This window comes from Sparassis crispa (genome assembly GCF_003851025.1).
Source record: "Sparassis crispa DNA, contig_000009F, whole genome shotgun sequence".
NCBI classification, from domain to species: domain Eukaryota; kingdom Fungi; phylum Basidiomycota; class Agaricomycetes; order Polyporales; family Sparassidaceae; genus Sparassis; species Sparassis crispa.
The window spans coordinates 537147-550412 of NW_020939756.1; the positions used below are offsets into that span (position 1 = coordinate 537147).

Here is a 13266-nt window from a genome sequence, read left to right on the forward strand (position 1 = left end):
GTACATAATTCACTAAGCATGCTTTCTTGGTACATTTTGTCGTGTCGCGATCACGTGCAATACGGAGGTTCTTCTGCGGTTCGCGTTTCATAAATCCACTCTCGTTGTTGACGTCAATGACGGCGCCAGTACACTCCCAAGTTAGAACCGATGTGGCGAGTGCACGTCTCACAATCAGTTCCGTTGGATGTGAGCAGAGCAACTATCGTCGAGGTGCAACCATGACGAATCTTCGCTCCACCGGGACGCGTATGCATCGCAGTTAATGTGTCCCTACGCTTCATAAGCTGGTCAACGGACGATGAAGACTAAAACTGTGAGCGTATCAACTTGAACGTCAGGGCCTGACAGTATACAAGCAGGAGTGGGCAGTGAATCTGGTGTTCTGTCATAGAGTGACATGTATCCATAACCTTGGCTGCATTAACCTCTTGCGCTTTTCACCTCCTGCAGTCACCGTCTGATACCTTTGATGATCAGGAGCATCTAGCCAAGTCTGCTATTCATAATACTAACCGACACCCTTTTTGCTGCAATGTGCACGTTTCGTTATCCCTGATACGACTGCACAATGCATAGGTAACTTTGAAACAGAATTATCACAATGGCTAAGTACTTTCCCTCAGAAGAGCAACTTGACACAGTTATTGAGAAAAAAGTATGGTCGGGGTTTGCGGACTTCGCTCACTGCTCCAGGGGGGTCTTCGGAGTACTAGCTGTCTTCACGCTATGCCCCTGCGATGTCCCTGCAATGGCGCACCTCCTTTCTGGCGGTGTCTTCTTGGCGCAACCAGCAAAGTCTGCGGTCCCTTGTGACCGCGAATCGAAGCAATGCAGAGGACCGGGGGAAAATAATCATAATCAGATGGGAATGAGACCCGAAATCGATGACACTCGCTGAACAACAACACTCTCACGGGCACTTGTCTTATTAGACAGAAGTATCTCATTCTAGCAATTATAGATCCATAGAATCGATGTATCATTTCGTAGTGTAAGATAAAGACAAGCAGAACTGATCCAGAAAGCAACTCGCAGCAGAAAGACTGCCGTAACGTACGCCTAAGGTCCGTCTCCTTCGACCTCGGACCACTCGTCCGCACTCTCATCATCGGCACCCTTCGCATCGTGGTGTTGTATGACTTCAAGTTCCTCGTCAGACTCCGAATTCCGCGGCACGTGTGGCGGCGAAGGGGGAGAGGACGACTGAAGGAGGAACGCGTCGCCCTCAGACGAGTATCCCTCACTGGGCAACGCTTCAGCGCCAACGTCGGCATCCGCGATCTCGTTCGTGAGGAGCTGTATATCGGGTTGTGAGCTTGGTGATTCAAGTGTAGGCTGCGCAAGTTCATTGACCATCGTGGGTTTGCTGTCCGAGTCGAGCCAAGAAACCGTGTCGGAGGTGGGGGCTGCTGAGATGGAAACATCATCTTCAGGGGGGTGTGCTTCAGTAACTGGAGCTTCAGACTCGGACGAAGGTTGGGAGATAAGTTTGTCCTCCGCGGCATCCTCGGACAGCTGCGACTTAGCTGCGATGGCCGAGGGCGAAACAGTCGCAGAAGCATCGACAACAATGTCATCCAACGACTGCGGCGATGTAGCGGCGACTACCTCGAGGATGTCAGGTGTTGCCGGCTGTGCGTACATCTGCGCTTCTGGAAGGCTTGCTTCCACAGCCTCCTGAGACGAAGAAGACTTGGACGGAATCTCGTCATGAGATGTGGCAGACTCGGGTTCTCGGAGTTCCATGGCGGCGCCAGCGGTTACGGCAGTGCCGTGGTCCTCGTTGTTGATGTTCCCAGACACGACAGCGGCGGGAGAAGATAAGGTGGACTTGAGGTCAAGACGGTCTTCGTTCGAGATGTTCTCAGAGAGGGAGACAGGAGCACAGGAGGATGAGGAGGCGGCTTCCAGCAGTGGGGCTTCGATCTTGACGTGGGAGGTCGGGAACACTTCTGTCTCCGCTGTCCCCTCTGGCCGTGTAATCTCCTCGACCTCCTCATTAACTTCCTTTGTATCCGTCGTTGCCGTCCCAACCTCGGGCTTCGTCTCTAAAACTGTGTCCTTGGCAGCGTCCCTCTCGTGACTTTCCTCCACCTTCCTCTCCATCTCGCGCAACGCGCGCTCGACTTCCTTCACGATCTCCTTGCGCCGCCCGCGCACGTGCAAATCGCCACGGCTCTCCACAGCATCAAGTCTAGTCAAGAGGACATTCAGCGAGTGTTCGTAAGTGTGGATCGGTGAGTTGTTTGCTGTGTACGCGAGGCCGTTGGTGCTGCCAAAATCCTTCGTGGACTCGCTGTTTGAGTCGGCAGGTGATAACTGCGTGAAATCGAGCTTTTCTGGAAAGACGAAGGACGTCTCGAGAGCGCGGAGAGTCGCCTGGACAGCCCCGATTTCTGCAAGGGAAAGCTTACGCGAGCGCTTGGCTTTGTAAAGGTCCAGCAGCTTCGCAGCAATGGAGGGAGGGAGCGCTGGTGTGCGGTGTAGATTGACATCGCCGGTGCTGAGAAATGGTCCAGGAGAGGGAGAAGGAGCTTCAGTGTCTGGCGTTTCGACGTTCTCGTTCTGAGTTAAACAATATGTTAGTTTACCGAAAGTGTATAGGAGTAGTATGGTGCAAGTTTACCTGAGGTGCCGACGTCGAAGTAGCTTCGACTTCAGGGATAACGTCCTTCTGTTCCCCTTTGCCCTTAATATCGGTGAAGTCCTTGACGGGTATACGAGTGGATGTCTCGTGCGCAGATGTATCTGTGGCTTCATGCAGTGCAGTATAGAATTGAGCTATCAACTCCTGCAAGTTGGTAGGAGTCTCCGTGGGAACCTCCTGCGCTGCCGACGCAGAGGACGGAGTGCTCTGGATAGTTTCTCTGGCCTTGCCCTTGCCCTTCAATTCAGCAAATGCAGGAGATGCAGGAGATGCAGACGGTGCAGCCGGGGTAAAGTGTGAGAGGAGGCTCTGCAGAGCTTCGCCCATTTCCTGGTCAGATTCAGATCGGAGTCGATCCTGAAGGCGCTCCTGTAGTCCATCGGAGACTGGATACCGACGCTCGGGTAAGGCAGTGGGATGCACAGCGACTCGCGAAGACATGGGCTGCGGCACAGTTGCATGACGTCCATGTCGTGAAATGTAATAGGGACGATAAGAGGGCTGTTCGGCCTGCGAGAACTCGACGCTTAGACAGTGGCAACAGCAGGTCGGATAACAAAGACATACCCTCTGCGATACACCGTGGCCGATGTAGGTGTGAAAAGGACAATTTCCCGTCTCGTGGCGACGATGGGTGAGGTAATGCTGCGCACGGGCACTGGAAACGACTCGCGCATAGGCCTCATCTCGGTGACTTGAGGTGCAGTTAGTGTAGGGACGTTCAGTACTTTCCGGCCAAGCGCGACGTGTAACAAACATAGCCTCCTCGAGGTAGAGATCGAACAGGGCCTGACGACGCATCCTCTCTTGGGCTTGCCGTCGACGCGCTGCTTCACTCCGTGCAGCTTCAGCTCTAGCATGCGCAACGGCATAGTCATATGCGGCTTGCCGGAGCACCGCATCGACATTATAGCGCGGAGCGATGCTCGGGACAAATGGTTGATTGTACAAGCCAGACCGAGGCACAGACACAGGAGTTAAAACGAGCATTATATCTCGGTGTGTTGGAGGGGTAGATGAAAGTAGTGAGCACCATGTTCGGGACAGCAGCCGTAGCTTATATACTGCGGTACGCTGAATGATTCGTCAGCCAAGCAGCGACGCGTAGCCCTCGGTAGGAACGCGCGTCCCTGCGTGGCAGAGTATGTTCCAGGTTATTGGCGAAGCAACGTCGGCGAGCGGGAGGCTGCTAGAAAGAACACGAAGATCCGAGAAACATGGAGAACATCCACGTGACAAACTCCGACATATGCCATATTCGGAAAGTCACCGCCGTTCGCGATAGAAACAAATTCAATACAAGGGAACAAGGGTGAGAAAAGTGTGAGACACCTAGTAAAACCAAGAGACAACGAAAGGCATCTCATGGCTGAATTGATGTCTTCCCCTAGTTGATCTTCCCCGCTTTGATACTCAAAGCATCCATGGAAATCGGATGACGAGCAGTTGTCGGGGAGAGGAAGACATATTCACGCACCAACAATTCAACTAAGAGATGAAAATAAATAGTGATGGTAGAACACGTTAGTGTACAGAGCGTTTGAGCCAGCAATCACCATCCCTGTGAACAGACAACATAATCAGCAGAGACAGACAATATGATAGAATTGACGCACCAGTCCGGCGAAAAGGCGAAAATCGGCGTGCGTCTCGTATATATCCCTTTGCGCGCTGTTCACCTTCACGACATCGAACCTGCCCTCCTCGTTGTTCCAGTGGAATATCCGTTTGACCCCGGCCCACTTGCACCACTCCAAACAACGCCAGCAGGGCCTGGCGCTGCCCATCCCGTTCTTCGTGAATCGAGCCACATAAATATCCGCGCCGTTCACCCGAGAATCGCGCCGCCGGGCGTCCCATCTCCTCTCCACCTCCTTCCCTGAGCAACTGCCGCAGGACTCTGACGTGATAAAGTGTGGATTCTCACTCGCACTACTCTCACTTCCGCTGCTGGAGCCGCTGCCCCCCGCACCGCTGCCTCGCAGCGAGCGCTTACTCTTCCCTTTGGGCCAGCGCACAGTGGGCGTGTAATGAGTCTGAACCTGCAAGCCGTCTGCACCCTGAAAGGCACCATTCGGCACCTGCGCTCCCTTTTGTCCCTTTTGTTCGATGTTCTGGCGGTGTGCCGAGTGTCCCCCGTGGAACTCGCCGCTCAGTCCCTTGAACTTGCTTCTTGAACGACGGGGACATGCCAGTGACGCTAAAAATCGCGTGCATCTCCGCATGCATCGACACCGGCTACATTGTATCACAAGAATGTGAGCAATACATAACTAGCGTGACTCAGGGACTCGCCTTGCGATGGCCGTGCCTGTGCACCTCCGAACCATCGTAGTGCGGCCGGTGATGGTTATACCCGGACGAAATCACTTTTCCACCCTTGACCATGACAGCCCCAAGTGTAAAACACATCGGACTCTTCGACGCCGCATCGGCACACTGCGACAGATAAAACTGCGTCTTGTTCATTGCGATTTACGAGATGAGGATCTGTCGCAAAGTTAACATCGAGGCCCTTCCAATTAGAAAACCTTACGGACTTACCAGCTACAGTAGCTATGATAGTGAAAATGGTATGACGAGCCGAAGATACGGTTTTATAGACGTCGGGAGTTGCAAACGAACTTCTGCAAATTCAGAGTAGGTCACGCTGTGACCAGCTATTAGCATTGAAGTTGTCACGATGTCACAATGCGTTTGGGCACTTTTCGACAAATTTTTGACAGTGACGCCACCAAACTCGGGAATTGGGGCAACTTGACGGGAAAAATGGCCTTGCCCGAAGTGCCTTATGAGAGGCGTGATCATGAGCTACATACAGTCGTTTGCATATGAAACCGGAAACACGGCGATGAAATCTTTTATTTGTTCGGGACAAATATTGCCTTAACGAGTATCATTGAGTCCTCTCCGTGACTGACTGTCACGTACGCTGTTTACTATGAGTCCCTGATTATGAGCCAGCAATTGCACGAGCTTATTGCTCACTGGTACCATCATGACAAGTTCCCCTCAGTAAAAACGGGAAGTCAAAGTGTAGTCGGCCAATTTCAAAATTTTGGCAAATTTGACTATTACATGACTACTTGTGACTATTCTTACGGTTTTCTGTAGTGCATGACCTCATATTGTTTAGACCATGTCTGCACAGTTATTTTCCAACCCCTCAGTGCAGAAAAAAGCAACATATGAACTTCAGAATGCCATGTATTCTGAGATGATCAACTGTGGTGTCTGACTTTTACAGACTATAATTTGATGGCAGTTGATCACATAATTTCTTGGCATGATGAGTTTGGTGACTGTAAACAGACTTCTCTGGACTTTACCTGACCATGGTGCCAAAATTTTGAATCTGATTGACTTCAGCCTAACAATACCTGACTTAAATTGACTTCCGGTTTTTACTGAGAGTTCCCTGTGTCCGACATGGTGCAGGTGTCTGGATATCACAAATCTACCATCTACAAAATTCTGCCACTCTACCGGGGCCCGAGGGGTACTTATTGCCAGGTCTCCGATCCACTTGCTCAACTGCAAGACCACCCCAAGCACTTGATGCAGGTTGTATTCACTCTCCTTGAAACAAATTCAGCAATGTATTTGGCTGAGGAGTGAATGTTGCAGTGTGCGATGCCACTGCACCGGGGAGCAAGAGCTAGTGTGACTGGTGTCACCGACTCGGTCATACTAAATAAGGTAATATTTGGCCTGAACAAATAAAAGATTTCATCGCTGTGTTTCCGGTTTCATATGCAAATGACTGTAAAATATCGTAGCGGCGCTCACGCCAGTCCCCGACTCTGACTAGTGCACGGGGAAATAGGTAGGTGTAAATTACATAGGCTAATTAGCGGGTGTAAATTACGGTTAATTTACTGTAAATTTCAAACAGGCCTGTGACACAGGGTAAAATAGGGTAAAATAGACTGACACTGTATGGGCTGCCATGAGTGTATGAACGGGCTATACATACAGTCAGAAAGCAGACAGAACTGAGGTGTAGTGTTGTTGAGGGCCTGGCTTGGCTTTAGCAGGCTTGGGCTTCATCAAACTCCAAACTAGGCCTGATGGTAGGGCTTGGGCTTGGCTCAAGCTTGGCTTGGGCTCAAGCCCGGGCCTGCTGAAGAAAAAAAATATTTTGTATGTAGCTACTAGGTAACCTACTCAGATAGTTGATCAATAAGAAATTGACAACTCAACTTGACTGGCAGCCTATAGGATAGCATTATAGGTGAGTTGTGCCAGTTTATGAATTATGTTCTTAAGGGTTTCAATATCATCATACCGTCATGGAGATACTCACCTTTGGGGGAAAAAAGAGCATATCACAGAAGGGGTTGTCATAGTAAAAGTGAGGAATTTTCTGGTATGCCCAGGAGTGCCAGCAAAGGTAGCAGTGAGGTGTGAATGAGGCCGGATGTTGGGTTAGGCAGTCCTGTATTTTTTGCTGCACATAGCGCTGAAAGCCCCAGGCTCACGGGCTCGGCTCGGGCTTCAGCATTCTCAAGCCAGACCTAGCGGCAAGGCTTCCAGATGGCTTTGGCCGGGCTTGGCCGGACTTTCTACAGCTCGGCTTGGCCTGGCTTGGGCTCAGAAGCCAAGCCACCAACAACACTACTGAGGTGTACAAGAGAGAATTGATGACGATAAATAAGGCGACAAATCTCACCTGTCCAAATTGGGGAAGTGCACGAAGGCATGCCTCAAAGACATCATAGTTTACAGCAATAGATAGAAGAAGCCATGGATACATCAAGGATACATCAACCCCCACTAGAAAGTGCAAAGCAATGTTTAGGTGGCCTCAGTGAACATCCTTTTGCTATTTTACACCATAATTTACACTGCTTTACCGGCTAATTAGCGTCAAGTAGCCCAGGTGTAATTTACAGTAATTTACGTAGGTAAAATAGAGGTGTTGCACTGAGCCTGGGTAATTTACCGGTCAAATAGACTGTCAGACCTATTTCTCCGCGCACTAACTCTGACTGGGTGCTCACAGTTTTTGTATGAGCAAGGGTGTATGATCAATACATATAGTACAAGTACAGGTGGTGTGGTAGTTACAGTAATCAAAAACTACATAAGCAAGCCTTCATTGTCCTAGGCTCATAGATACAGCTTCTACATCTGGAAAAAAGACAATACCTATATAGTCCTATGTAGCTCGCGTAGGCCCAAGAGGCCTGTAGCAATGTCCCTAATTACATAGCCCTCTGTAGAAAGGCCGTTTCTACAGGAGAACCGGCTAGCATCGGCTAGTACTGTAGTCGTGTAGTCTCCGAGGCCCTGTAGGACACTGTAGCACCTGTAGGACGCGGTAGAAACTTATTTTTACCAGCACCAGGCCAGCACCGTCACCCGGTAGCAAATTATGCGTCGTGTTTGAAATTTGAGCTCCCATATGTTTCTTGTGCATTCAGGGCAAGACCAGAAATTCGGAAAATGCACTTTATTAAAAGTTTGACTACAGTCTATACATGTATCTATGCTACATCAGACTACTGCATTAGTGTGCGTACAACGAGGACAAACAGCCAGTGGGCCACATAAGTTGATCACAGCTCACCAATCAGTAAACTTGAAGGCTGTACATCGCAACCGTCCAGCATCGCAAGTCAGACTTTGTTTAGAAGAACATGGGTGTGAAAAACATACTATCACCCTCCTCCCTCCAGGTCCACATTGGTGGATGTGTAACTGGAGCAACAAGGACAAACACTGGCCAAGACTTTCAAGACAAGTGGGACAGTGAGTGTTCAGAGGGATGAAGCTTTGAAGAGGGGAGAGATGCTCAAGAGACAACGAACGGCGGCGGTTACAGGTGATATGAACCCTCCGAGCTCGTTTAGGGCCGGAAGATAATGACTTCGGGCTATCGAGCACGACCATCGAGAGTGCTCGGTATCCAGAGCATTCGAGTAGAAACGCGTGAACAAAAATTTTTTTTGCTGGTGGAGTAAGTCTTCGGTGCGCTGCCGACAGATCCATTAGATCCGGAATTTCTACAGAGTCCTATACAGCGATCACTTTACTACGTGGTCCTACATAGTGATCATGATCCTACGCAGTCCTACATTGGACTCCGTAGAAGGACCGTTCTACTGAGAGCTATGTAGAAGAGGCTGTCCTACAGTAAGAAAATACCTTTTGCAGATGTAGTTACCTGCAGGAAAGACAGTTGTTCCTTTTGTACTGCAACATTAAACACACAGAAAATGTCAACATTGTCCAAGCAGTATGTATAAACAAGCAGTATGTAGAACAAGAAAAGGACATACAGTACTTGTACAGTACTGTACACTAGAGCAACACTTCAAGAGAGTACCAAGAGTGTCAACTTATGACTATCACCGGAGACAGCGAGCTATATCTGGACATCTAATATTGTGCAAATATCCCATCTAACATTGTACATATGTGGTAGAATGTCAGACAGTTGTACATTTTTGTAGACAGGCTTATTCTCGCGACCTGATTGGCTGAGAAAGGATGTAAGGCAAAATTTCCGCAGGCAACAAGAGCCGGTCATACATGTACAATGTAGGGCAGAATTTTCCCACAATGTCCGCAGGTGCGATATTGCCCGCTGTCTCCGGTGTATGTAGTAGCACCAAAAACACCACCGGAATGAGTTAGTCTTAGTCATCAAAACTCCTTGCGTAAAAAAGAGTCTGTCACCTATTTACACATGTTTACGTGCGTCGTACGGAGCTAGCAGAGGCGCGATACGAAATCCCTCGACAAGGCCCTCCTCGAACTTACGAGAATATGAACGGACCGGCTTCTGTGAGTTAGTCGTCGGTCAGGATGTGTCTCGGTACGGCCGCCCGCACTCGGTTCGGGAGGGTGCGTGTTGTGCGGTCTGACCTGGTCTGACTGGACAATGAGACCTTTTGTCTGTCCGTTGTTAAGTACTTTTGTGTTGCTGTTCATCAGGAAAGTATTCAACGCTACCTTTGCGTGTCTAGAGCACCAGCCTGGAACTTTGACGCAGAACAATGATTGTTCAATGTTCAAGCCTAGAGAGGTCCGCCTGGAGGCTTGTCTCTGAATGTCGTCCGAATTGAACGCGACATTTGTGTATCTCATGGCTGCTTTGATTCCCAAATGAAGATGATTCTCCTGATCAGGTATCAGCATTTTGCACGCATTTTCGTCGGCTCATATCGCTAAGGCCGCCTTTGCGGTTGTGCTAGAGTCTCGCCTAAGACTCGTGTGATTTCCCTGATGTGCCAGGTTGTAGTTTTCTGACCTCGTCATAACTTAGCAGCTTCCTCAACACTTCATCCTCCTCTACGCTCACGAGTTTTTCAGCGCGGATAATATTCGGCCTCGCCATGCCATCTGCTTGCTTCTTACCACCACTCGTGACTGGCGAATTGTCCGTACGGCTTCGCTCAAGATCCTGCTATAAGAAGAGAATGGTGAGCTGCGCGCCGACTTGCTTACGAGCTTCACCATGCTTGGAATGCCCTCGCGCTTCGTCCTCGCGACATTGGGGTCCCTACTTTACGGAGGCGCGGTCGCACAGAATGTCACCATTGCCACTGACAACCCGTTCATCCACTACAACGGGAGATGGGACTTGTCTCCGGGCACTTGGTGGTAAGCATTTAGTCTGTCAGCTAGCGTATGATGCCAACTTCGTGTGTGGAACTCGTAAGGACTGGGTCTGGCTTCAAGCTGCACGCCGCTGGCCTCACGTCGCTGACGCTCAACCTCGGTGCTCTGACGACGTCTCCGCTCGTGTCGGCAGGCGTGTCAGTTAATTACGGTCCGTTTGCAACGGTCAACGTCTCTGAGGGTTCAAACCAGATACCTCTTAACTTGACGGGTCCCACCACAAGTGTTGTGCGAATCAATGCGGAGGGGTGGCAGGATAATCGGATTAACTTACAAAGCACCGTACTGAACGAAGTGAGATGGTTTGCCTGATGACGCGCTCCCTTTGGTACTGAATCTTCGTAGGGTGCAAAGCTGCTGCCGTATCAATCGTCGAATCTTGTATTCCAGTTTATCGGCGATTCTCTGTCTGCGGTATGAGACCATCAAATTATCAAGAAACGCAGTGGTTGAAATGTCACCCGTTGCACAGGGACAATACACTCCTCAAGGTGTCGACGATGCTTGGAACTTCCTCACTGCGGAGCACTTCAAGGCAGAATACAATATCAATGCCGCACCAGGTGCAGCCCTCTCTGTAAGTATTTCTGTGTGTCTGCATAGGCCCATGATATGCTTAGCGGAATTGTAGGACATTGTAGCATACGGAAACCGGGTAAGAATTCTCGCTCATTTTGGCGTGCTCCTAAACCTCTTGGATATAGCACGGTGTCTCGTACCAATACTTCAAGGTATGTCTTTTCACGCAGTCTGTTATCAGTGTTCTTGATCACTCATAGTTCTGTCAGACCGAGGATATGGGCTATTACTACACGATTGACCACAATTACACCACGCCCTGGGACTTCGTCCGTGACTATCCTGCACCTACACATGTTGTCATTCATATTGGGTGAATTGAGTTCTCCGTGATAACGTTTTATTTGCTTCTCAAGCTGAACAATACATACACATGATAGTGCAAACGACGCATCGTACAACATCAGCCAGACTGCTTTTGTTCAGGTATGCCATTCGTCGTGATTCCGGCGGTGCATGACTTAGATACTGATACACACTCAGACATATCTCAACTTCGTGGCCCGCTTGCGCACTGTCTACCGCGAACAACCAGTATTTGTCTTCACACCCGTTTGTGCCGCACCCCATATTGATCGGGACGATTGCAACTGATACTATGCGATGGTCAGTGGGGATGGCCGTCTGCCGACGGATCCGTTAGTTATTACTACCCGGGAGCGTATGAGGAAGTCGTCCAGACACGGTACGTCTTCTTTGGCCGCAGTTCTGAACGAAAGAGGTCTCACCCATGCTACCCAGCTATGCCATAGGCGACGAGAACGTGTTCTTGGTCAACACAACGGGTTGGGTCACTTGGGAAGATGTCTATCCCACGTGCGTCATCCGTCTCTAATAACCCCATAACATGCTGAGGAAACATGCACGATACAGGAATCAGCATCCCAACGTGGAAGGACACCAGAAGATTGCAGCTCTGTTCGAGAGCTGGCTGGAGGATTGGGGTCTCAACCCGGAACCAGAATGGGCCACCCCACTGACGGACGGCTCCTACTTCATGTGAGCAGTGACTGGATGTTTTAGACTCTCGGTGGTATCTTCGGATGCCGTACAAGATCAGGAATTGTAGTGGTTGACTTTATGAAGAAGCCAGAGAACGGCTATAATGCGCACGAGCCACTTGCTGCATCCGCATGCACGTTTTAAGGCATTGAGGCATACATACCACACGGAACCGGACTGGCGCAAGTTGTGAAGGTTATTTGAGTTTTGATCGATATTGAGTTGTTTGCTTCTCCCGGCGTAATCCAGCTTATGTCAGTTACACTTTAACGCCCACATATTCAGTGAGCTCCTTATTTCAACGTTATCAGATCTTCAGAATTGCTGTTGACATTTGCTGCGAGAAGATATTCACTAGTATCTTATGGATGATATATCCCTGATCGAACATGCGCAAATGTGCAACTTGCGGGTTGGACCGGCGCCGTACAATGCTCTTCCGTCCTTACTCCGAGCAGACCAGACACATGAGGCGTGCGCCACGGCGCCTCAAAACCTCCTTCATTGTGTCTCAGTCGGATCCGCAAACAAGCTGCGTGAGGTGAGTTGATGCCCGAGTCAAAAATTGGCGGCTGGAACTCAGGATGAACCGATTTGTAGATCTGCGAACGTCTCCCGTTGTCAGCTCCTCTATCGTAGCTCCGCACATGCCCTGCGATTTGCATCCAGCCTCTGCAGATTGGTTCCTGATTGGCCGGATTGAAGAGAAGATTTCAAAGCAGGGTTCAGCGCAGGGCGGGCTCTGCCCAGCACTGGCTCGATGGTGATGTGGTTCTATGCATGTTCCCTGTCCTCCCCCGCGTCTGGTCTCCTACACCATATGGTGCGTCTGCAAGCCTGCATACGGTGCTGATTGATTCCGAGTCATCTGATACGGCTGCGTGGTATAAGCTCATATGTATGATCCGGTGATCGAGCGATGTTCTGAGTCTTAATGTAAGCTGTACAAATTTATGGCACAATTTTGTTGCTCACCAGCTCCAACTGGATAACCACAGGGGCATGCTACTCTTCTCGCGTTGATATCGGGAATGCCGAACAGCAAAATACTGCTCCAGGCCCCACGAAGCGATCGATATACCGCGGGCGGCACGGCGGACGGAGTTCCATCAAGGCGCGAGTGTGGAAACATCAAGCACAGTCCGTGCATCAAGACTCATGCTGTTCATGAGGTGAGCTGCGTCTGGCATTAACTATCCGGCCATCTCCAAACGCGACGAGAGACTTGACCGCTTCCGTCTTGGCCCTACATTCAGCCGAGCGTGACCAGTACTTGAGCTCAGTAACTAGGTGAGGCGCGGTATATCCTGAGCTGCAAAGGTCACAAGTAGGTATGTATCAAGACATGCTGATCGCATCTATGATTGGGCGCTGTAGCTTCTGTGCGGATTTACGTCGTATTTACT

General features: G+C 50.0%; 3 protein-coding genes across 3 annotated transcripts; 1 reads left to right on the forward strand and 2 right to left on the reverse strand.

Annotated features, from left to right (window-relative positions):
• Positions 1-1062: 1062 nt before the first annotated feature.
• On the reverse strand, positions 1063-3640 carry SCP_1001900 (hypothetical protein; the record flags this gene model as incomplete). Its single annotated transcript, XM_027762058.1, has 3 exons — positions 1063-2568; positions 2630-3160; positions 3218-3640. 3 exons carry the CDS (start codon positions 3638-3640, stop codon positions 1063-1065), a joined length of 2460 nt encoding a protein of 819 aa, XP_027617859.1.
• Positions 3641-4202: 562 nt separating this feature from the next.
• Positions 4203-4980, reverse strand: SCP_1001910 (hypothetical protein; the record flags this gene model as incomplete). Its single annotated transcript, XM_027762059.1, has 3 exons — positions 4203-4211; positions 4267-4888; positions 4946-4980. 3 exons carry the CDS (start codon positions 4978-4980, stop codon positions 4203-4205), a joined length of 666 nt encoding a protein of 221 aa, XP_027617860.1.
• A 5135-nt stretch (positions 4981-10115) lies between these two features.
• On the forward strand, positions 10116-11861 carry SCP_1001920 (hypothetical protein; the record flags this gene model as incomplete). Its single annotated transcript, XM_027762060.1, has 12 exons — positions 10116-10261; positions 10321-10573; positions 10625-10693; positions 10752-10856; positions 10911-10934; positions 10984-11010; positions 11068-11171; positions 11239-11284; positions 11342-11410; positions 11470-11543; positions 11600-11674; positions 11732-11861. 12 exons carry the CDS (start codon positions 10116-10118, stop codon positions 11859-11861), a joined length of 1122 nt encoding a protein of 373 aa, XP_027617861.1.
• Positions 11862-13266: the final 1405 nt, after the last annotated feature.